The sequence below is a fragment of the Brassica napus genome, chromosome C6 (genome assembly GCF_020379485.1).
Source record: "Brassica napus cultivar Da-Ae chromosome C6, Da-Ae, whole genome shotgun sequence".
In the NCBI taxonomy this organism is placed as follows: Eukaryota; Viridiplantae; Streptophyta; class Magnoliopsida; order Brassicales; family Brassicaceae; genus Brassica; species Brassica napus.
The window spans coordinates 18128939-18152072 of record NC_063449.1 but is presented as its reverse complement, the minus strand read 5'-3'; the positions used below and the strand labels follow the sequence as shown (position 1 = coordinate 18152072).

At 33.8% G+C, this 23134-nt stretch overlaps 4 protein-coding genes and 1 long non-coding RNA gene across 7 annotated transcripts; 3 read left to right on the top strand and 2 right to left on the bottom strand.

Moving 5' to 3' along the window:
* The first annotated feature begins 1745 nt into the window (after positions 1 to 1745).
* Positions 1746 to 6073, top strand: LOC106417828. 2 transcript variants are annotated; one of them, XM_013858568.3, is made up of 5 exons: positions 1746 to 2780; positions 2871 to 3276; positions 3360 to 3822; positions 3919 to 4000; positions 4406 to 6073. In XM_013858568.3, exons 1-5 carry the CDS (start codon positions 2712 to 2714, stop codon positions 4628 to 4630), a joined length of 1245 nt encoding a protein of 414 aa, XP_013714022.1. In that variant the 5' UTR covers positions 1746 to 2711; the 3' UTR covers positions 4631 to 6073. The 2 variants fall into 2 exon arrangements, with proteins under 2 accessions (XP_013714022.1, XP_013714021.1); XM_013858567.3 differs by having other exon boundaries at positions 2184 to 2780; positions 2871 to 3291; positions 4406 to 5988.
* A 2520-nt stretch (positions 6074 to 8593) lies between these two features.
* Positions 8594 to 10495, top strand: LOC106416418 (proteasome subunit alpha type-5-A). Of its 2 annotated transcripts, XM_013857291.3 has the most exons (10): positions 8594 to 8675; positions 8773 to 8839; positions 8953 to 9034; positions 9137 to 9217; positions 9324 to 9437; positions 9513 to 9614; positions 9737 to 9795; positions 9882 to 9984; positions 10072 to 10137; positions 10206 to 10495. In XM_013857291.3, the coding sequence occupies exons 2-10, from the start codon at positions 8826 to 8828 to the stop codon at positions 10296 to 10298; spliced, it is 714 nt and encodes a 237-aa protein (XP_013712745.1). In that variant the 5' UTR covers positions 8594 to 8675; positions 8773 to 8825; the 3' UTR covers positions 10299 to 10495. The 2 variants fall into 2 exon arrangements, with proteins under 2 accessions (XP_013712745.1, XP_048616677.1); XM_048760720.1 differs by having other exon boundaries at positions 8659 to 8839.
* A 238-nt stretch (positions 10496 to 10733) lies between these two features.
* On the bottom strand, positions 10734 to 12821 carry LOC106418361 (pectinesterase 1). Its single transcript, XM_013859051.3, has 2 exons — positions 11628 to 12821; positions 10734 to 11552 (listed from the first exon to the last, which is right to left on the bottom strand). The coding sequence occupies exons 1-2, from the start codon at positions 12709 to 12711 to the stop codon at positions 10876 to 10878; spliced, it is 1761 nt and encodes a 586-aa protein (XP_013714505.1). The 5' UTR covers positions 12712 to 12821; the 3' UTR covers positions 10734 to 10875.
* A 1252-nt stretch (positions 12822 to 14073) lies between these two features.
* Positions 14074 to 16525, bottom strand: LOC106416420 (pectinesterase 2). The gene is made up of 3 exons (XM_013857292.3): positions 15885 to 16525; positions 15275 to 15737; positions 14074 to 14832 (listed from the first exon to the last, which is right to left on the bottom strand). The coding sequence occupies exons 1-3, from the start codon at positions 16485 to 16487 to the stop codon at positions 14141 to 14143; spliced, it is 1758 nt and encodes a 585-aa protein (XP_013712746.1). The 5' UTR covers positions 16488 to 16525; the 3' UTR covers positions 14074 to 14140.
* A 3358-nt stretch (positions 16526 to 19883) lies between these two features.
* On the top strand, positions 19884 to 21076 carry LOC106417893. The gene is made up of 3 exons (XR_001283513.3): positions 19884 to 20089; positions 20391 to 20457; positions 20862 to 21076. It is a non-coding gene; the product is annotated as an uncharacterized LOC106417893 (long non-coding RNA).
* Positions 21077 to 23134: the final 2058 nt, after the last annotated feature.

Sequence of the window (23134 nt, the reverse complement as noted above, 5' to 3'; positions counted from 1 at the left end):
AATTACCACAAATATCATATTCATAGTACCATTTTTCATGTCTACACTAAAACAATTTTACTCTCACTTTCAATGAAAGGTAAAAGACACTTATACCACTAGGGTTAAATAATCTAGACTTAGGGTTTAGAGTTGAGGGGTGAGGTAGGGTTTTTGGAATATGAAATTTATAATTCTAATCAATATATAAATAAATATCTAAAATGTTTTTAAAAAAATTAAAAATAGTTTCAAACATAATTTTCGATTTTCAAAAAGAAAATTTTTTAAAAAAATTAAAAACAAATTCAAAAAAAAATTATAAAACAGTTCGAATTTGGAAAATTATAATTCGAAAACATAAAAAAAAATTTCTTATTTATTTAAATCATGATTTATTATTATATATATATATATATAAAACAAGAGTATAAAAGTCTTTTGCCACTTAATGAAAAAAATATTTTTGAAAATGTCCCTTTAGTGGTGGTAAAGATGAAAAGTGATATCATGAAAGTGGTAAACATGAAATTTCCCCATATATCATACACATTCTTGAAGCTCTTCTTTAACTTTATGTTAGAAATAATAAAAGAGAAATTGGCACAAATACCACATTCATCTTCCACTTTTCATATCTACACTAATCACATATACTATCACTTTTAATGAAGGGTAGAAGACATTTATACCCATAGGATTAACTAATCTAGACTTAGGGTTTAGAATTGAGGGTGGGGTAAGTTTTTGGAATATAAAATTTGAGATTCTAATAAATATATAAATAAATACTTAAAAAATATAAAAAAAAAATTTTAAAATAGTTTCAAACATATTTTTCGATTTTCAAAAAGAAAATTAAAAAAAAAATAAAAAAAATTCGAAAATAAAATTCAAAAATAAAATTGTAAAAAGTTTGAATTTGAAAAAGTATAATTCGAAAACATTAAAAAAATATATTTTTTTTATTTTTTTATTTAAATGATGATTTATTATATATATAGAGAACAAGGGTATAAGAGTCTTTTGTCACTTAATGAAGAAGATATTTTTGAAAATGTCCATTTAGTGGTGGTAAAGATGAAAAGTTATACTATGAAAGTGGCAAACATGAAATTTCCCCGTAATAAAATTGTTGATTTTTTTGAAATATGCATTTAAATATTTTTTATATCTGCAAAGTGGGAGTATAATTGTCATTTACCTCTTTATTGAAACTTGTTTTGGTTATTTGACCTCTGTGGACTATTTTGTGAAAAATATAGCTATTCTAGGGTATTTATCATAAATATATATATTTATTAATTTTAAAATCTATTTTAAATATATATATATATATATATCCTATATTATAATTAATTCGACATTGACTTATTATATAATTTTATAATAATAAAAACTAAAGTATATTGTAAAATCTAAGATTTTTTATTATTTTGTGTGTGTATATACTTTGAAATGTGGTATCAAATGAGAGAATTCTATATTTTGAAAGTAAATTTGAAATGTGGTATCAAATTTGTTGTAAAATTAGAGTTTTCTCTTTTATTTAATTTTCATGATGCTATAAGGTTTATCTAAATATTTTATTTTGTATATAACTAATTATGTTGTCTAAATATTATATTTTTTTTTATCTTTTACCATTTTAATGAAATCTATTTTTGGTCATTTTCACTTTTTAGGGCTATTTTGTGACAAAAACATTTTAGTGTTGTTCTAGGGTATTTCTCTATAAATAATTCATAAAATTTTTAATTTCAAAATTTAATATGTATCATATTTGATTTGATAAAATTTTAAATACTTTTACAGTTTTAACTTGATCAATCCTAAAATTATCTTTTACATGTCTTTGCTATTATTTAACAAATGTTTTTACGGAACATATCATTTGCACAACAAGTCAACAACGGACTATTACCTAAATTCAAGTAAGAGACTTTAGGGAGGTCTGACCGTTTGGGTTTGGGTTTAGGTAAAGTTTTGGGGGTTTTTGGATTCACAAAAATAATTATATAGTTTTAAAATAAATATAATTATATTGTTTTAAAATTCACAAAAATAAAAATGTGAAAACATTACTTATCAAAAAATGTTAAAATCTATTCATATTGTAATTAGATTTAGTTAAAAAGTATTTATGTAAGCGCGGATCTTAGTGTAGTTTATAATTAAAAAATATTAGTGTAGTTTATAATTATATCATTTTTTAGTGTTTCCTATTAGAATCCAAAGACTAGTATAGAATAATACAAGATAAGTAAGAAAAAAAAAATGAAATATAGAATCCAATGGTCCGTCCACTCTAAAAAACTGGTCAAGCCTTTTTCCTATAGACATCTAAAAGTTAATGCCATTTTTAAAATTACTTCACTTTTTAGAGCATGATTATTGGAAGGTTCTTAGGATGGGGTTATTAGCGGAATGTAAGAACACGTCTCTTAATTTTTAACTAAAAATGTTAAGAACCGTCTCTTAAAACTCTTATTTAAGAGCTGGTTTTAAGAGACGGTTCTTAGTTTTTTTTAGTTAAAAGTTAAGAGACATGTTCTTATATTTCGCTAGACATGTTCTTATATTTCGCTAAGAACCCTAGCTTAAAAACCCTCCAATAATCATGATCTTATAGCTCTTCTACGACAATAGAACTGCTACATTAGATGCAGACAACTAGTTAGCAACATAAGAACACAAAACCACAATAGAAGAAACAAAACAAAGAAAACTCCATGGACATCACAAGAAACAGCAACACCAAACTCCATCTTCAAACTCAGTCTTTGTTTCCTCCTAATATGGTAAAAGAAACAATGTCTTTTCTTGTCTTTAATACTTCTCTTCTGTTTCTTGTTACTGAATCTCTCTTTCTTGTGTTTATTTGTTTTCAGGAGAAAACTGTAGATCTGGAGCCAAGAATGAACACAAACCCATTTGAAGAAGATTCGCTTATAAGCAGAATCAACCCAAATAAAAATGCAGACCTAAGCAGTAGCAGCAGCAGTAGTGATATGGTAAATGAAAGAAGAGAGAGTTTCTCATCACAAAAGAGCATTGGAGAAGGAAGAAGCAGTGGGCAGAGAAGAGTGATGCTAATGGAGTCTCCTTGCACTCCAGGTAGAGGAGTCTTCAGTTTCAGTAGCAATGTCTCTGGGAGAAGAAGAAACTTTCCTTCTAAATGGGTCGATGCAGAGAAATGGGTCACCTCCGGTCATGAATCTCCGGCACATTCCCTCAAAGTTGTTTACTCGGAGAAGTCTAGGGTTACAGAGGAGAAAGTCTCATTATCTCCACCAGGTCTTATACTTAAAGGTACAAATATAGAAACCCTTTTAATAGATTCTTGAAAAGTTTTGATCTTTGACTCTGTGTTCTTGTAGATAAGTTAGCAAACGAAGTGCTCCCATCAACGGAAGGGTTTATATTCAGAGATTCCGACAAGTTTCTCCAATTTCAGGAAGAAGAAGAAGCTCAAGTTCAACACAGAGACATGGGAACAGAGATGACACCAACCGGAAGCGTAACGGCTTCAAGATGTCACACGCCATTTAAAAGCATGTCTCCGGCTAGACACAACACGCCTTCGAAAATGTCTGGTCCGTTAACAGAAACTAAAAACGTTATAGACATCTCCGAGTTCGCCGACAAGCTACGACTCAGTGGGTCAGCAGCGACTCAGTACTATAGCTCGGTCACTCATTGGAACTCGAGGGAAGAGGAAGAAGAAGAGATATCGAAGAGCTTAAGACAAATAGACATGGAAAGTGAGTTACGGAGAAGTGTTTCAGAATCTAAAGCTGTTTTATGGGATGGTCAAGACGACAAGATCAAGTTTTGCCAAAGGTAGTATAACCTTTTTTTTTGGTTAAACTATTAAAACTTTTTTTTACCTATTAAAACTTAATTTTGGTAAACTCAAAAAGTTGATTTCTTTTGAAGATATCAAAGAGAAGAAGCCAAGATCCAGGCATGGGTGAATCTCCAAAATGCTAAAGCAGAAGCTCAGTCCAAGAAACTCGAGGTATGTGCATGGTAATACATATATTTTAGAGAGAGAACCGTGTGAAAATACGGTTTTTGTTCTGTTCTAGTAATAGATTTGTGGAGCCATGCGCCGAATAGTAGAGTAATGTCCGAAGTCCCTTGCACGAATTCATTGACTAGTCTTTGTTACTTTAGAAGCAAAAAGTCTTCGAGTTTCTAATTTTTTTAAAAGAGATGATGATGTATCTTTGTAGCTGTACTTGAAACTTGTGCAAGTCCCATGTGAAAATTTATTTATAGAGTTTATATCTGTATTAAACCATTAATCATTTTATTATGTAGCTTATTAAATCATACAAGTCCTAATTTTACAGCGTTGTGATGATTTTTAACATTTAATAATTAATTTGTCTTTTCTTGTGTGGTGTTTTATTTGTTTTAGATGAAAATACAGAAGATGAGATCAAATTTTGAAGAGAAACTGATGAAGAGAATGGACACGGTGCACCGGAGAGCAGAGGACTGGAGAGCTACGGCGAGGCAGCAACATGCTGAGCAGTTGCACAGAGCAGCTGAAACGGCGAGGAAGTTAACAAACCGTCGTGGCTACTTGGTTTCTGGGCGAAGCTCATGTGGTTGTATTCCTTACACTAATACTTGTCACTAATTTTAAAGAAGAGAAAGTATATTACAAATGGACAACAATGACAAGAATTTTTGTTTATTATGTGTGTTGGATTATCAATATTTATGTTATTAATAATATCAATGAAATACAACAAGGAATTAGTGGATAACTACATTTTTAGATTACTAAAACTTTTTTTTTGTTGGAATCCACCTAAAACATAAACATATAATAATAGTTTACTACGTGTGTTTTGTCCGCACATGCGGACATAATCATTTTGCTAATAGTTATTAATATATGATTTAAATATCATGATAACTTATTCTCAATCATTTTAGTTTTCTTCGATTTTTATTTCAGTTTACGTCTCCATAACACAAAAAAGCTATAAAAATATGAGACTATAAGAGCATAATTACATATCAAATATTCTACACAATAAAATAAATTAAGAATGTGAATTTTTGGTCTCTCTTAATCTACTTTGTACTTTTGAATCAGAAACATGTATTAAATTACCAAAAAAATACTAAAACACACAAAATCCAAGCAAGAACAAAATAAATTAAAAGTAAATAAAAATTAAAGTTCGATGATAATTTAGAAGAAATTTTTTTAAAAAAAAACGAATTGAGAAAATGACAATATTTCATTGGTTTACTTGATCAATATACGCATTGACTTATTTTAATATTTCATAAGTTTACTTTTAATAAAAGAAAAAATAGATAATGATAGTTTTATTATTAAAGTTAAATTGTGGTTAATTATATAATGATAAATCTAATTATTAATTAAAATATATCTATTTTAGCCGTTTCATAACATTCTCTAAACTTAATATCAAAAAATATTTTTCTTATAGATTAAACAATAATTAAACATACACGGGAAATAACTACATAAGTAATTCAGAATAATTAATTCATAATTTCAAACTCCATGTAACAAAACCGACTTGCTCCTAGTCTTTCAAACTCAAAGAAAAAAAATAGATTTCCAACTAAAAAAACAAATATCAAACGTACATAAATATATATGTCAAAAACTATAATCGAGACAATTTAGAACGAATGAGAAAAATGAAACTATAGAATTTTAAAAAATCTTACATCATATGAAAATAACAATTGGTCCTAACTTGTGTGAAATAATTATAATTGTAATTCCAGTTTTAAAATTTGAAATAGTTTTATATTATTTAAATTAATAAATTAATGATTTATGCTAAAAACTAATAAGAATCTCGTGAAAGTTAAAATAATTATAATCATATTCCAATTAGAAATTTTGAAATATTTATAATATTAAAATTAATGAATTAATTAGAAAGTTTGAAATATTTATATTATCTAAATTAAGAAACTGATTATTTAATCTAAAAACTAATAAGAATATGACAAATAAGCAAAATTAGCTAAAATCATGGAGAATGTGACAAATCAGCAAAATCATTTCATAAATAATAGTATAGATTTTATGATTTCTAGACGTCAAGTATGGCATTATTTTGATAACTACACACTAAACACTCTCAATTTTTTTGAATTTAAGAGTGGATGATTTAACATTACGATTTTAAAAATATTGGAAAAGAAAAGAAAATATTAACCAGTGAAGCTCCTATTGTTTTCCTGTATTATGAAGTTTTGTTGTTGTTGTTGTTGTTGTTGTTTTCTTGTTTACCCTTTTTTTTTGTCAACTGTTTTCTTGTTTAACTAAACTTGAATTGTTGTTATTATGCAAAAGCTTAAATACAGAGAGAAGACTGAACAAAGACAAAAACGTGAGAAGACTTGCAACAAGTAACATCATTTCTTTCTCTCCGTAATCTACAAGACAATACTCCTGCATTTCTTTTTGTTCTTTTCTGCTTGGTTGTATTCCTAGCACTAGTTGTAACCCCTGTTAAAAAACGCGGCCGCCTAGCCGATTAATCGCTCGGCTAGGCGCTCGGCGGCAAGGGACCGCAGCGACTATAGCCAATGCGGTGCAACTATTCGGTCGACCGAATAATCAGACAATTAACCGATTAATCGGCCGCCTAAACCCGATCAAATTTGGACTATTGGGCTTATTTTAAAACCCAGTTGCGAGCTACGAAAGTAACTCTGAGCGACTACTTTTTATAGGCGTCCTCATCAGCTTCCCTTCGTATCCTTTACAGATGTGGGACTTTACTTCATGCGTGTTTTAAAATTTTTTTGTTTAAAATTGAATATGACACACCCGAGGTTCGAACACAGGATCTTATACACCATGGTTACCACCAAACGCCAATAGACCACTGTATAGTTTGTGGTTTATGCTTATATTATCGTTCATATAAACATACCTTTAATAAAAAATAAAATATGACATTCACCTATGCTAACAATGAACTGTTGTTAAACTAATAAATATACATTTCAATAATAACATACAAAAACTATTACATTCTAATATATTTATATTATATATTTAATTTAAATATTACAATAAATAAAATAATAATTAAAACTAATCCCCGCGTATACCCCGATTAATCCTCGAGTTTTTGGTAATTCGCTAGGCCCGGGGTTACCGCCCGACTAACGCCTAGCGTAGTTCCGAACAGGGGTTGTAACACTTAAATTCTGACACTGACTACAGTGTACAGGCAAAAACATAATTCAGCGGGCTATTTTATAATTTGTTTTTATTGTAACACTTAAATTCTGACATTGAGTTAAAAAAAGGAAAATCATTTTAAAAAGTCCTCAAAGTGTCACCTATCTTCAAAATGACATTTATAGCATAGCATAAAAACATTTAACCTAACTTACTTGTTCATAAAATAAAAAGTTGACATGTTGTACATGTAAAAGCAATAAGGTGTCGATTTTCTTTCCAAAAAATAATTATACAATAAATAAAATAAAATAAAAAAATAAAGAAAAATCAGAAAATGCAGAAAAATCAGAAAACTAAACAAAAAAATCAGTAAATTAAATAAAAATTCAAAAATTAATTAAAAATTCAGAAATAAATTAAAATTAAATTAAAATACATAAAATTAAACAAAAATTAATTAAAATTCCGAATTCACAAAAAAAAAAAAAATAGAAAATTCAAAATATCTTTTAAGCAAAAATAAAAATATTTCTAAAAAATTACAAGATTTTTTTTAACTAACATATCATCGTTGACAATAAAATTTTCAAAAATATCTTCAATAATAATTTTGACATCACCGTTGAAAATAACGGTAGATATGTCAATAACGACAATATAATCATGTAATCTTGTAATTTTAAAAAAAATCTTGTAATTTTTTTTTCAAAAAAAAAAGATATTTTGAATTTTTGGAATTTCAGAATTTTTAATTTTTCTTCAATTTTATGTATTTTAATTTTTTTATTTTCTATTTATTTTTCTGAATTTTCATTTAATTTACTGAAATTTTATTTTTCTGATTTTTTTCTTTAAATTCTGATTTTTTATTTATTTTATTAATTAAATAATTATTTTTAGAAGAAAACGATACTTCATCATTTTTTACATGTACAATATGTCAACTTTTTACTTGATGAAATTAATTTAGGTTGAAGGTTTTTTATGATATAAATGTCACTTTAAAGTTAAAAGTGCTAGCCAAAAAAATTGAGAATTTAAAGTGTACACTTTCAAGACCTTTAAGAAAATAGATATTAATTAGTATTTGTACAGTTATATTTGTTCTTTCTGGACTGATTCCTTTTTAGCATATTTTGTTCTTTCAAGATCCACAAAATGTACTGTAAAATTCATATGATTAAATAATAATATATGTTAACCAATATTATAAATCACTAAAAATTAATAATAGGTGGTTTTGAAAAATTAAAGAAAAGGTTACTAATCAACACAATTTTAAATCCAATAACCCAACTAAAAGTCCAGCTCATAATCAAAATTAAGAGCAAAAAGTTAGGGCCTACTTGTGGCCCATGAATAAGATAGTTAGGCCTGTTAAAGCCCATTTTAAAACGACACGTTTGGGATCCATCTAACTTGTTGTTCAAGAAGTGAACTTGTACAAAGCATCTCAGTTTCTTCGATTCGCCGATCAATCAATCAGCTGGTATGATTATCCAATTTCAACAAGTTCTTCCTTGATTACACCCCCTTTCTTTTGTTCCCGAGTTCTTGCATTCATCCAGATCTGTTAATTTTTCTAGGGTTTTGATTCTTTTGGTGATAGCTGATAAGGTTTTACAGATCGAAGAAGAAGATGTTTCTCACAAGGTCTGTCTATCTTCTTCTGCTTCTGGGTTTACTTAAAGTTTCTTCCCTTTTATTTTGTGTATGTTTCAGTCGTTAATGCTTATGGTGATTTGTGATGTTGTTGTTGTTGGAAGGACCGAGTACGACAGAGGAGTCAACACTTTCTCTCCTGAAGGAAGGCTATTCCAAGTCGAGTATGCCATTGAAGCTATCAAGGTAACTCATTGATAAATAGCAGAACCGAAGATATGTGTTTTCTTTCAGTTGTGTGTGTATTATATTTCTTGAGTCTCTCTGATGAGTGTGGAATTACTGCAGCTGGGTTCTACTGCAATTGGAGTAAAGACTAAGGAAGGAGTTGTGCTTGCTGTCGAGAAGCGTATCACCTCCCCTTTGCTGGTTTGACTTCTTACATTCTCAAAATTTTGACGTGGTTGCATTATACATGAGTGGATGGCATAGTTTGTTACTTATGGTGTTAAACTACTAAATTTGAAATGTTCAGGAGCCGAGCAGTGTGGAGAAGATTATGGAAATTGATGACCATATTGGCTGTGCCATGAGCGGCTTAATTGCTGATGCGCGTACTCTTGTTGAGCATGCAAGAGTTGAGACTCAAGTGAGGTTTCTCTTTCTCTGTTTTTTTTTTCTTCCTTTAAGCGTTTATTGACTGCTTGAGTTTGCTGCTGTACAGAACCACAGATTCTCGTATGGTGAGCCAATGACTGTAGAGTCCACCACGCAAGCACTGTGTGATCTGGCTTTACGGTTTGGTGAAGGAGATGAAGAATCAATGGTAATAACTTGATACTCAAATTGTAGTCTCTAGTTTCTTTCACACGTCTCTTGCCTTAGACCGATATATAATCCTTACATGAGTACTGATTCTCTGTCTTCATCCATGCCATGTTATTACAGTCTCGGCCATTTGGAGTCTCTCTTCTCATTGCTGGTCATGATGAAAACGGACCGAGCTTGTAAGTATTTTATTCACTAATGCTTTCTCCTCACTTGTTGGTAAGTTAGTTTATCACATTTGTCAAACGACTTGGGCTTGATACAGGTACTACACGGACCCGTCTGGAACGTTCTGGCAGTGCAATGCAAAGGCGATTGGTTCAGGCTCAGAAGGAGCTGATAGTTCTCTTCAAGAGCAATTCAACAAAGTAACTTCAGAATTCTATTCAATAATTAATTCCCCATTCTTATTGTTACACAATAACTTTAGCTTCTTTTTTTAATCTTTGTTGCAGGATCTGTCGCTGAGTGAAGCTGAGACGATCGCTGTATCTATCCTCAAGCAAGTTATGGAAGAAAAGGTATAAACTTTTCAATCCAAAAGCTTCTTTTTTTAATCCCAATCTAAATGGGTCTGGTCTGTGTGTAGGTGACTCCAAACAATGTGGACATTGCTAAGGTAGCTCCAGCGTACCATCTCTACACTCCACAAGAAGTTGAAGCAGTCATCAGTCGCCTTTGATGAAGATTCTCGAATACGGTTGATGTCTACTTCGAATCTCCGACACCAAGTGGCTTTCTTTCATTTTGTCTGTTACAGACTTGATGTTTAATGAGACAGTTTAGTCTCTTGTGTAAGAGAATCTTTAATCTCCCATGTCATTCTATAACCTCTCGGATGGATTTGTGGCTCAATTCGGATTCAGAAGGGGTTTTACACATCACTGTCTAAAACCGATCGCCATCAAAGTAAATTTAAAACTAAATTTAATCCAAAAGTATATAAAACTCGGAAAAATATATATGCATTATGCATATATATATAACCCGAATGTTGTTAAGAAATTGAATTCAAAAACCTTACCAGCATCCAAATAAGAAATTGAATTCAAAAACCTTACCAGCATCCAAATAAATATCCAAACAACCAAACCCTAAAATTTAGTAACTTCTCTGATTATAAAACTTCAACTATTATCTCATATCACAAAGTCACAAAGTACAAATACAGACCATAATTAAAAAAGTAGAACGAAACCGGATGTTCTCATATAAAACAAAATCTATAAATCCAAGTAAAATCCATAATCTCACTAAAATCAAGATAGCTGATGGGTCACTCCCGTCGCCGGTATCCAATCACCGCCATGTAAAAGCGTTGCCACCGTAAACTTAGCTGCCTCATCCGCCGTCATAACCGCTTTATACCCAGCCCATTTAACTCTCATTGCCACATCCGAACCAGGACCCGTATTCTTGTACTCACCGTACACAATACTCGGAGGCGGATCAACGCCGTCAACCCACGACATCCACCCGGTAGCTTTAACCACCGGTCCAATCTCCGTCTCCATAATCACCGTCGTAGAAAAATCCTTCCACGGTCGGCCAAGATACGTCGGAGCGGTCACATTCCCGTTGGCTGAGATAGTGCATCGCTGGATCGACATGCCAGAGTTCTGGTTCGGATCTTTCTTCCCCTGAGCCGTTATGGTGTTGAACTGGTTCCCGAGAGGCTGACGTGGCATGATCTTGCAGTCTTGGAAAACCACAGCGGCGCTTCCGAAGATGAAGTCGATGGTGCCGGTGACATCACAGTTGCGGTAGAACTGGCGGTTGGAGTGAGGGTAGAGCGTGTCTTGGAAACCGTCGAATGAGCATTGGTAATAAACGGAGAAGTCGGAGCCTGATCGGAACGCCACCGCCTGGTGCTTCGCTGCTCCGGAGGTGTTTATGATTGCGATGTCCTTCATTATAAATCCTTTGCCTTGTATAGCTACAGGTAAAAAACCAAAAATAAATCAAAACGCCGCCGTTTCATAACGGATGCCTTAAAGAAGGAAAAACTTACCAAACGTCGCCGTTTCATAAGTCGGAGTCCCGTCGATAAAGTTCTTCCCGCCGGCGATAATTGTTTTATCTTTCCCGTCGCCGTAGATCATAACATTCCACTTACCCTTATCCATCACAACATTCTCAACGTACCTCCCAGCTTTCACATAGATCACAAACACCTTCAAGCTCTTCTTCGGCACCATCGCCACCGCTTCGTTCACCGTCATCACATCTCCGCTTCCATCAGCCGCTACCGTCACATCAGGCTTCAGACCCTCCGTCTGTAACAGCCTCCGCCGCGCCCACTCCGGGGTCTGCTGACTCATCAAAAGCCGTCTCCTTCCGTGAATCGGAATCCCGAAGTCGCTTATCGCGGCGAGGATCTTCGACACGATTGCGAGGCTGTTGCTTGCGAACTCGGTGGAGCTGCTCATCGCGGACTTGAGCTGCTTCGTGATCGTCGAGTTCCCGTACTCCGTCTTGTTCGTAGCTAACTCGTCTATCGCGTCGAAACACGTCTCGTGATCCGTCACGGTTGCGCTAAGCCAAGTCTTGAGATCGTTGATTCTCGACGAGTTTAGAGTCTTCTTGCTCCCGTCCTTAGACGCGTCCATTGACGAGACGGTGTCGTTGAGCCGATCTAACGCGTCTTCGATCAGATTCCCACATACCCTTAACGCGGATTTGATCCTCTCGTCCTCCGTCTCCGTCGATAGCTTTTCCGGTAAATCGGAAATCGAATCGAGCTCGTCTATGATTACCTTTAACGAGAGCTTGAACAGAACCTCTGGATCTGTTGTGTTGGAAGATGGAAGCTTTGAGATACTGTTGAAGCAAGATTCGGGGAAACGTGTCACGCTGCAAATGGTTTTAAGCGATGTGGATGGTGTTAACTCGGGGGGTGAACTCGGTGTTGGCTCGGATGAGTTCTTGTTTTTGCTGTGGACCACGGTACCGACCACGGCGGCGATTATCACCGCGACGAGGATTACGCCGGAGACGGTTAGGAGAATCAGACGTTTTCTTGTCTTTTTCTTTAACGCTAGATCTTGAGCTTCGTCTACTTTTCCATATCCTTTGAAGGATGTCACTGAATCCATAATCTTCTATAAAGTAAGCTCCTTTTTTTGGTTTCTGGGTTCTTATTACAAAGTTTATTTTATGTTCTGTTGTTGTTCTGTCAGTGGAACATGTGTTGTTGTTGTCTTTTATAAAGAAGAGGGGAACCAAGCAAAAGTGTGAATATATGAATGTGACTCGCTAGCTCCATTTTCTTGGTGTGTGCAAGTGTGCGAGTGTGTGACAGTTGATCTATTTGCATGTGGAGATTCATGATTAAGTTTTTAACTATTTAATTACGTAGATTTATTATAAACTATACTAATCTCCATTACGCAACCTTTTTTGTCTATCCAATCAAGTGCAACAATACCATGTCTCTTCTAAATCCATTGATAACGCATGATTAAAGTGTAATAACCCAAAATAAGTCAAAAGTCAACTCCCTTTATTTCGTAGTAGGACCAAAGGGAGGAACACATTCAAGTGATTACTGGTAACATTTTCAAGTATACACATTGGAAAGAAGAATAATACAACATGAAAATGAATACAACAAACAAGAAAATTGAATACAAAAAGAAGATTATCTTGCAACATTGAAATGGCCATGTGCATGTCTAACAAGTGGTCCATCTAAATCTATTGAGGCCTTAAATCCGACAAGTGACAGCACAAAGATTGGGCTTCGAACACATGAGTCCTGGTTATATTACTTGATGAATCCAAACCAGTAAATCAATCCGGTATTATCCGGTCATGTAGGCTTTGACACCATATCACTCCGGAGCTGTGTGTTAATTTTATTCCATTAATGGAGTGTATAAAGTTTGAATCTCGGTTTGGTTTTCAAAATTTGGTTTAAGTCGGTTTCATTCTACCCGGGTTTATAGTTTGAACTAGGCATGCGGGTTCGGTTCGGGTAGTTTGGGTAGTTTGCATCGGGTAATTTGGAATTCGGTTAGTTTGGTTCGACCAAAATCCCACCGAATCGAACCAGAAAAGTTCAGTTTGGTTCTCGGGTAGTGTACCGAAACAAACCAAAGTTTTTTGGTTTTGATTATTTTTCGGATAATTTCGGGTAATTTTGGTTTAAATTTTTGGTTTATTCGGTTAGTGTGGTTCGAAATTTGGTTGACAATTTTTATTTTTCTTGAAAAATCGAACTAATCAATTTATGAACCGAACCGAAAACTAAAGTTTTTATTAATTTATCGAATCGAACCGAACTTCTCATCGAACTAACCACAATTTTGGTTCGTTTCGTTCGGTTCAAAATTCCAGGCTAGTTTGAACCTCGCCTTGGATCAGGAGAATGACATGAAAATTCATATTGATATGAGCAGATAAAAGTAGGTATGTTAACTTTGGCATGGCTTAACCTTATAAGAGTAACTTTATAATTTTATCAAATCCATACTTTATTGATTAATAAGGGAAGATAAATTAATAATTCAAATTATAAAAATATCAAAGACTCAGCGAGAAAGGAAAACCGGTCGAGCCTAACCAGCCTTCACCACCAATAAACTGACCAGCCGTATACTGTTGAGCCTCTGTAACATTCGTAATCACCTGATAGCCCTTCCACTTTACTCTATTTGCAGTTCCAGACCCCGCTCCTCTATTCAAATACTCTCTATAAGTCAGAGTATCCAACGCAAAATCCCCGCTCCACTCAAGCCATCCTTCAGGTCGGATCACGTCGGAGATATCCGACTGCATTATCACTGTCCTCGAATATTGTTTCCAAGGACGACCAAGATACGTCGAAAAACTTCCTTTGACGGCCATAAGATCCGATGTGGCACCAATCTTACAATTCTGAATCACAATCCCAGTGTTTTGGTTCGGGTCGGACCGGCCCTGAGCCGTGACCATGTTTTTCTGGTTGGAGTTGGGTCGGCGTGCGTTTATAACACAGTCTTGTAAAACCGCGGCTGCGTTTCCGAAGATGAAATCGACGGTTCCGGCTATGTGACATTTGACAAAGAACTGACGGTTGGAGTGAACGTAAAGTGTGTCTTGATAAGCTAACATGTCGCAGTTGTAAAAAGCGGAGAAGTCTGACCCGACCCGGAGAGCCACCGCTTGATGCTTTGACGGACCCGCCGTGTTTTGGAACGTGATGTCACGCGCTAAGAATCTTTCACCAACGGCAGCTACATTCACGAGAAAACAAAACATAAATTAACCTGAAAATGTCTCTCATGTGATGTTACGTGGTACGTATACCGAAAGTCCTCGAAGTACTATTTTCGAATTTTATAAAATTACAAAAAAACATTAAATTTGTTAGTAGTTGCATGATGAAGAATTTTAAAACAGAAAAATGAATAATTAGAATATTAAAAAGTTGATGATTTAGATTTTTCACATGTACATACTAAACAAAATAAATGCACTTTTTGTTTATTATTTTTGAGTTTTTCTTTTAGTTAATTTAATGTTGTATTAGTTTTCCAATAAAATTATACCACTTAGATTTTTTATTTTAGCTATCTTTTATTTTAAAATTAAATGTATTACTTTAAATTTAGAATAATTGCTTTTAATAGAAAACAAAAAACATCAATTATTTAGATTCAGGGGGAGAGTACATACCAACGGTAGCTGAGTGGAAAGTGGTGCTTCCGTCAACGACGTTTCTTTTTCCGGTAATAATAGTCTTTCCTCGACCATCTCCCAAAAACATTATATTCTTCTTCTTCTTCGACACTTCCACATTCTCTCTATAAACTCCTGCTTTTATATGTATCACATACCTCTTATTACTCTTCTCCGGCGCAGCTGCTACAGCCGCCGCAACCGTCGTAAAGTCACCGCTTCCATCAGCCGCCACCGTGGCGTCTGCATTCACCCCCGTTGACCCTTGAAGAAGCCTTCTGTCTCCGATGGATAACCAGTTTGGCCAGCCTTCTCCGTCTAAGTCGCCTGTAAGCTCCTCCTTGAGTTTACGGTTGTTGGTGGAGCCGGACTTGTCTTTCAGCTCGAAGTTGGCTATGTCGGTTTCTGTCATGTTCTTGATCATTGCTAATGCGTTACTACACATGTGCTCCACATGTACCTGTTTTGGTCGGTTCAATTCATTGATAAGCTGTAACATTTTGTTTTTATTCGTTTGAAAGAAATGCTGTATATGCATAATAAGTTCATACATCTACCCCTATTTAATTTTAAATATTCATTTAAACTTTATATTAAATTTGTGTACCTGCCCCTTCAATAAGGCCTTGCGAAGTTTCCGATCTGCATTGTCGTAAGAGAAGCCGTCAAGGCAAGTCCCTTGGTTAGTAATGGCTGAGCTAATTAGTGTTTTCAGATCATCAGCATGTTTCCTCAGAGATTTGCCTTTAGGATACTGATGAAGATCCTCCAGCGCCACGTGAAGCTCATCTAACGTCTCATCAATAATCTCCAAACAATCATGAAGCGCTGTTACCTCACGCGCCGTCAAGCCTTTTCTTTTAGTGATAAGCTTCTTGACTGCAAAGTAGTTGTGTTTCACGGCGTTTGTGGTTAGGTTCAGCGACGCTTCGATAACGTCCTTATCTGACGTCAACTTTTTGCCGGTGGCTGCTACGGCGGAGAAACAGAGCTCCGGGTAGAGAGTTGAGCTGCAAACGGACTTTAAAACGGCGTGTGATGTTGGAGATAGCGTTGGGATTTTTTGGTTTTTGGTTTGGTTAGATTTTGTTACGGCGATTCCAACGACGGCGGAAAATAGCACCAAAGCTAAGACGGCGGAGGAGATAATAAGTTTCTTGTTGTTCTTGAAATCTGAGAACTTGGATATGAGATCTTTTATTGGTGCCATTTTTTGTGTGGGAAATGTTGTTTGTGAGGAAGTAGAAGATGGTGGAAGAGGGTTTATATTATTGAATTTTGAGATGAAATGGTTATATTTTTATTATTTTATTTTGAAATGTTGTTTTACTTGCTTGCTTTTTATGTATATTAAATTTTTAATTATTTGAGTTGATCATTTTCAATCTCCCTTAGGCCCACTTTTGATATCATACTATTATAAATTTAATGATCTCGTATAAAAGTTACAAATTATCTTGAGTTCATATTTTTTACATCGAAAGCATAGATTCAATTAAATTTGCTTATACTTGACCAGCCTCAATAGCTAATTCAATAAGGATCAAAACAGTTTACATAGGATGAGCTAACTTCACGTGATTGAGCACCTTTGCAAGGTGACCCGCACGGACATCTGTAGACTTTGGTATATAAGATATAGAGGTAAAAAAATCGTTAGAGGGAAATTCGTTTTTTTTTCTTGATTCGTATGAACATGCGTTATTTTTATTTTCAAGGAGGAAGAAGCGACTACTCTTGTCCACGTTTGATAAAACCTGAGGAAACATAATAAATTTTCATAATTACTATATGAATAATATTTGAATGAAAGTGTCCATCTGTTTTTAGTTACACACCGAATGAATAATATTTGAATGAAAGTGTCCATCTGTTTTTAGTTACGCACACCGAAATCGACCTTTAATGAATTTATAACTATGAAATAGAATAATTTTTGTTTGTTTATTAGTAATAATTAACTAAAATCAAATGTAAAATATATCCCTTCATCACATGCTGTTCCCGGAATTTATGCTAGGAAAACGAATATTTTAGATGTCATTGGTAACGACAAATATTTTAGATGTTATTGGTAACGACAAATATTCTAGAACTGTAAATGTTTCAAAACATGTCATTGGGGCTATGTATTGATGTAAACTACATGCTTAAGTATCGTTAAGAAATAAAATACACGGTATGTAGCGACAACATGCAAAACAGAAAAATATGAAACAGCAGGAATATTATTTTCTTGATTTTATAATATGGTAATATTCCATTTTCATATTTAGCAGTGTTGTATAAAAAGATTTCCTTTTTGTTGTATAAAAAACTAGATGTCAGCATGTAGTAAACCAATCCATTATTTTAACAACATTTTAATTGAGAAATTGCAAAAAATACCATTTTCAAAGTACCATTTTTCATGTTTACACTAACCACTTTTAACCTCATCTTTAATGAAGAGTAAAAAACATTTATAACCTTTTGATTAACTTTGACAAAAAAAAAACATATGGTTAACTAATCTAAACTTAAAACATCAACTCTAAATCCTAAATCATCAACTCTAAACCCTAAACCCCGAAACATCAATTCTAAACCCTAAACCCTAAAACTTCAAATCTAAACCCTAAAAAATCAACTCTAAACCCTAAACGTAAACTCTAAACCCTAAATCTAAACTTAAAACATCAACTTTAAACCCTAAACCATGAAACATCATCTCTAAACCCTAAACCCCGAAACATCAACTCTAAACCTTCAAATCTAAACCCTAAACGTAAACCCTAAACCCTAAACGTAAACCCTAAACCCTATATTTTTCTGAAATTCGAACCCTAAACCCTAAAAACCTAAACCTTCAAATCTAAACCCTAAAACATCAACTCTAAACCCTAAACATAAACCCTAAACCCTAAAACCCTAATCCTTCAAATCTAAAACCTAAAACCCTAACCTCTAGGGTTTTAGGGTTTAGGGTTTAGAGTTTAGGGTTTAGAGTTTAGGGTTTAGAGTTAAAGGTTTAGGATTTAGGGTTTAGAGTTGATGTTTTAGGGTTTAGAGTTTACTTTTTAGGGTTTAGGGTTTAGTGTTGATGGTTTAGGGTTTAGAGTTGAAGATTAGGGTTTAGGGTTTAGAGTTGATGTTTTAGGGTTTAGAGTTGAAGGTTTAGGGTTTAAGGTTTAGAGTTGAGGTTTTGAGGTTTAGGGTTTAGAGTTGATGTTTCAGGGTTTAGGGTTGGTATTTAAAAAAAAATAGGGTTTAGGATTGATGGTTTCGGGTTTAGGGTTCGTATTTCAAAAAAAAAAAGGTTTAGAGTTTAGAGTTGAGTTTTACGGTTTAGGGTTTGAATTTCGAAATAGTATAATTCGAAAAAAAATTAAAAAATTTATTTTTTATGTTTTTAGATTTTTATTTATTTAAATATTTATTTATTATATATATAAAGAATAAGGACATAAAAGTCTTTTGCCACTTAATGAAGAATGTATTTTTGAAAATGTCCCTTTAGTTATGGTAAAAATGAAAAGTGATAGTATGAAAGTGGTAATCATGTAATTTCCCTTTTTTAATTTGTGTAGACATAACTAACTATCAATATTATTAAAACCTAAACACTTTTTATCTACTTACAAATATTGTAGATTGGACATTTAACTAGTTTTTATATTATTTCTACTTATATTTTACTAAATTATTATTATATATAGATTCTAACCTAAAATTAAAGATGTAAATAACTAATTTATTTTTAAATGTATTCAATTTATATTACCACTAAATTTAAGTACCTAATCAATTATATTTTATTTATTAATATAAATTAGAATTATATATGCCTACTAATTTGCATATATACAACTGCACTTTAATCCAAATGCAAGAAAAACAATTTTTCAAAACCTTTACCAGATACATAATAATATAATTTTATAGATAAGAGTATTAAAACTAGATATATATATGCTTGATAAAATAATATTACTAATAATTAGCTACAATTAATATTTAATGATATGACGAAACATGTTATTATTGACATTTTTATGAGCATAGTTTTACTGATTATTCAAATAATCATGTAAAATATTTATTTAAGTTAGATTTAGGCGTTCAGGTACCCGTTGGGATGTGGGTTGGGTTTTGAATTTTGGTTCTGATTTATATCACATCCTAGCTCTCATTATGGTAAATTTATAAGTACAGATCGTGTTCGGATATAAAGCCATCTTATTGGCGTTTTTAGGATAATTAGTAATTAAAAAAATAGATATTAAAGGAGGGAACGATTCTTATTTAGGGGAAGCAAGATACGTATCTTGTTGGACACGTACCGACGATGAGCGAAACCGAAGCCGTAGGAGGAGCAGAAAAATGGGTTGATGATTTGCAGCGGACGGTGAAGGAATCGACGGATTCCGATCTATTTAGCTGTACTCGTACCGGCTCTCTCATCGAAGAAAAAGTTTTCTCAGTTCTTTGGATTCTCCATGGCCGTATATAGGGGTGTCAAAATGGGTTGTGATTAATGGATTGATCCAAACCAAACCAACATATGGTTCTAATGAGTTAATAACTTGGATCTTAGTGAGTTGGATTAATATTGGTTTGGATCAAAATGAGTTTATGGGTTATCCAATCCAAACCAATTTTTGCACACACGTTGTTTCTCTTCGTCTTTCTCTCCCTTTTTTCTTATCTCACGAGACTTGATCTCTCTTTTTCGATCTCGCTAGACCTTCATCATCGATCACGACATCGATTCACACCTTTTGGGTCATTGATTTTCGGTTATCAATCACAACACAGCAACTCATCTTCCTTGTGAGTCGAACTCTATTTTTCTTCAATTTGGCTTTATGGGTCACTGATTTTGATGATTTGGGATTAACTGAAGTGAATTTTTATGGGTTTGAATCTATCGACAAACTCATTAGTCAAGAGGGTTTCTATCTTGTGGATTGTATTTGAGTTTCGACTCTCATGGCTTAATATGATTTTTTTTGATCATGCGTATGATATAGTTTCTGGTTTGATATTTTCTTATTGGAAAATGCTTTTTGCTCTATTGGGAGTTCATGGAATCACGGTTTATGTTCTTCTCCATCTGTTGTCTTTGTTGAAGGTGAGACGGTTGTTATTAGACCGAGTCCAAATGATGTGGAAGACATGATCACACGTCCACCAAAGGAGTAAGTTCTTTGATTATTCTCAAAGTAAATATTGACTATTTTCTTTGACTCTGCTTATTTCTGAGAAATTTGATATGCATGAGTCTTGAATGTGTCATTCTCGTTGGTTTTATTGCGATACTATGATTCTTTCTTTGGAAATGGCTATTGTGTCCTCAATATAATTCAACAAGAAAACCATTTGTGAAAATCCCTTTTCGAAACGAGTTTCTTTTTGGGTTCTTGTTATGTAAAGTGTTTTACACCTTGGATGGTAAAGGAATAGTGTAGCCAGTGATTGTTACAGTGAGTGTTTCATCAAGCAGAATATTCTCTATCTCTAAATTGGTTCTTTGAATGTTGTATTTCTTCTAAGAGATTTTAAGATATGAGTTTGCACTCAAATGGTTGATTTTGTGTTTCAGGTGAAAACAATGGGCATTAGAGAAGTGAACGAAACGATGAAGTGGCTCGATTGGAATTAGAGACTTTTGTTTGTGTTCTATTATCAAACGACGAGAGTTCTTGTTAATGTGTAATGGTGGAGACTAGAGAGGCAATTGTTAATGTGTAATGGTGGAGACTAGAGAGGCAATCTTGTTTTTCTTGCTAGACATTTGATTTTCTGTTATTTCAAATATTTTGATGAGTTATATTATATAACTTGAGAAAAGAAAATTATATAATTTGCTAATTTTTTATTAGCATTTTTAATTATTAAATGTTAGTAAGTTGATGGTAATCTTATTGTGATATAGTAAATATTTGTAAATTATGTTTATTAATACTATCGTTAATGGGTCAACCTAGGCATGGGCATTCGGGGTTCCAATCGGGTTTCGGTTCGGATCTAATCGGGTGTCGGGTTTTCGGGTTTACAAAAATCAGCCCCATTCGGGTCTTTTTAAAGTTCGGATCGGTCTCGGTTCGGGTTTAGTCGGGTTCGGTCCGGGTTTGGTAACATACCGAAGATCCGACTAAACCCGATATACTTTCGGGTTTCGGTTCTTAACCGGATTTCGGTTCTGAAACACTAACTTATACTTGCTTAGACACTACTAAATACTTGCTATTGTATTACTACTCGGCCTCTTTATGAATAATGCCATGTACGTTAACCTAAAAACAGGTCGTAAAGCTACTCTGTATACAAAAGGCAAACATAAAAATAGACACATCGAATTGTAATCAGACACAGATAAAAGCAACTTTCAAACTTTATTAAAAAGAAGTGATGCAAAGATCACAGTTATTGAAATGAAAACCAAACGAGAATAACCAATATCCAAGTGAAAACCAGGTCTAAAAGCAACATTATTCAATAAAATATAAACCAACTCTTTCATACTTCCAGCTTCAGCCTCACGTTCAAGCTTCAGCCTTCAAACTCAAACATCCAGACATCAATCGTCAATGTTTTGAGCTTCAAACTCTGACAACAAAAAGGTAAATGATTTAAGTGAAATGACTAATATACTAAATTTAATGAATAAAGCATAAGTTAGAGAAACATACCTTTCTCAAGCTTATCAAGCATCTCAACATCAGCTAGGATTTGTTCATTTGTAGTGATGCTTGCATTAAGCTTGATGTCAGCTTGCATCCATTGCTCAGTACACATAAGAACCTCAATCATGAAGTGAGTTAAACAACTTCTATGCGGTTCCAATATCCTTCCACTTGTGCTAAAAGCACTTTCCGATGCCACTGATGATACTTGCATAGCAAAGAGATCTCTGGCCATTTCTGCAAGAACCGGGTACTTGATTTTATGCACCTTCCACCATGACAGAATGTCAAAATCGAGTCCCATTAAGATCTTAGGATTCTCTACAGCTTCCTTCAAGTAAACTTCCAGCTCATCCCTTGTATCTTCACCTTTTTCAGCAACAAGATCCTTGTACACAACATCCATTCTTTCATAGCCAAAATCGTCAACTACAAGTTCCATTCTGTCTGTTGCTTGTTCCTGAGACTCTGAACCAGGGACATTAGAAGCCACCTGCGACTGTGATGCTTGTCCAGAAGCCCCTCTGAAACGCATGTTGTACTCATTGAACATGCATGTGAGAAGATCAGTCACTGACTTTAGCATTTCCTTGGCCTCGAAGCTGTCTTTCCCATACAGTTTCTCAAAACAAAGCTTAGCAAAATGCATCTTATTCCTAGGATCAAAGATTGTCGCTAGGATCACCATTTTGTTGACACCTTTGATGCCATCCCAATACTTCAAGAACTTCTTCAACATTTCAGATGCTTTTACCTTCAACTCAGAGTCTAAGCTACTAGCTAAAAGATTGAGATTTCTCTCGATTGTCACAATCTCACCATAGCATTTGAATGCATTGACCTTAGATGAGGCTGAGACAACCAGAGTGCTGTTGTAAAAGATGATCAAAAATCGAATTAGCTTCTCAACAGCACTCCAATCGCTAGCAGCAGGTGGTCCACACCTCTTAGACCCGTTTTCTACTTCTAAAAAGTAGTCATTATACAACCTATCTTCAGCTTCCATCCTATCAAATGCTATCTTAAACTGCATTGCTCTAGATAACATTAGAAAAGTTGAATTCCACCTAGTCTTTATGTCTAGGGGCAAGCTACCACGAGTCATCTTACCAGTCAGGACTCTTTGATCAAATGCATTCAACCGACTGGTAGAAGATCGAACATACTGAACAGCATTACGGATAGCCAA

Excerpts from the sequence above, each read along its gene's own strand:
- LOC106417828 (XM_013858567.3), top strand. The coding sequence starts at position 2,712 with ATGGACATCACAAGAAACAGCAACACCAAACTCCATCTTCAAACTCAG. Across the intron at positions 3,292-3,359 it reads ACCAGGTCTTATACTTAAAG|ATAAGTTAGCAAACGAAGTG; the intron begins GTACAAATATAG and ends GTGTTCTTGTAG. Across the intron at positions 4,001-4,405 it reads CTCAGTCCAAGAAACTCGAG|ATGAAAATACAGAAGATGAG; the intron begins GTATGTGCATGG and ends TATTTGTTTTAG.
- LOC106416418 (XM_013857291.3), top strand. Across the intron at positions 9,218-9,323 it reads GTATCACCTCCCCTTTGCTG|GAGCCGAGCAGTGTGGAGAA; the intron begins GTTTGACTTCTT and ends TGAAATGTTCAG. Across the intron at positions 9,985-10,071 it reads TTCAAGAGCAATTCAACAAA|GATCTGTCGCTGAGTGAAGC; the intron begins GTAACTTCAGAA and ends TCTTTGTTGCAG.
- LOC106418361 (XM_013859051.3), bottom strand. The coding sequence starts at position 12,711 with ATGGATTCAGTGACATCCTTCAAAGGATATGGAAAAGTAGACGAAGCT. Across the intron at positions 11,553-11,627 it reads TTATGAAACGGCGACGTTTG|CTATACAAGGCAAAGGATTT; the intron begins GTAAGTTTTTCC and ends TTTTACCTGTAG.
- LOC106416420 (XM_013857292.3), bottom strand. The coding sequence starts at position 16,487 with ATGGCACCAATAAAAGATCTCATATCCAAGTTCTCAGATTTCAAGAAC. Across the intron at positions 15,738-15,884 it reads AGGCCTTATTGAAGGGGCAG|GTACATGTGGAGCACATGTG; the intron begins GTACACAAATTT and ends CGACCAAAACAG. Across the intron at positions 14,833-15,274 it reads TTTCCACTCAGCTACCGTTG|CTGCCGTTGGTGAAAGATTC; the intron begins GTATGTACTCTC and ends TCGTGAATGTAG.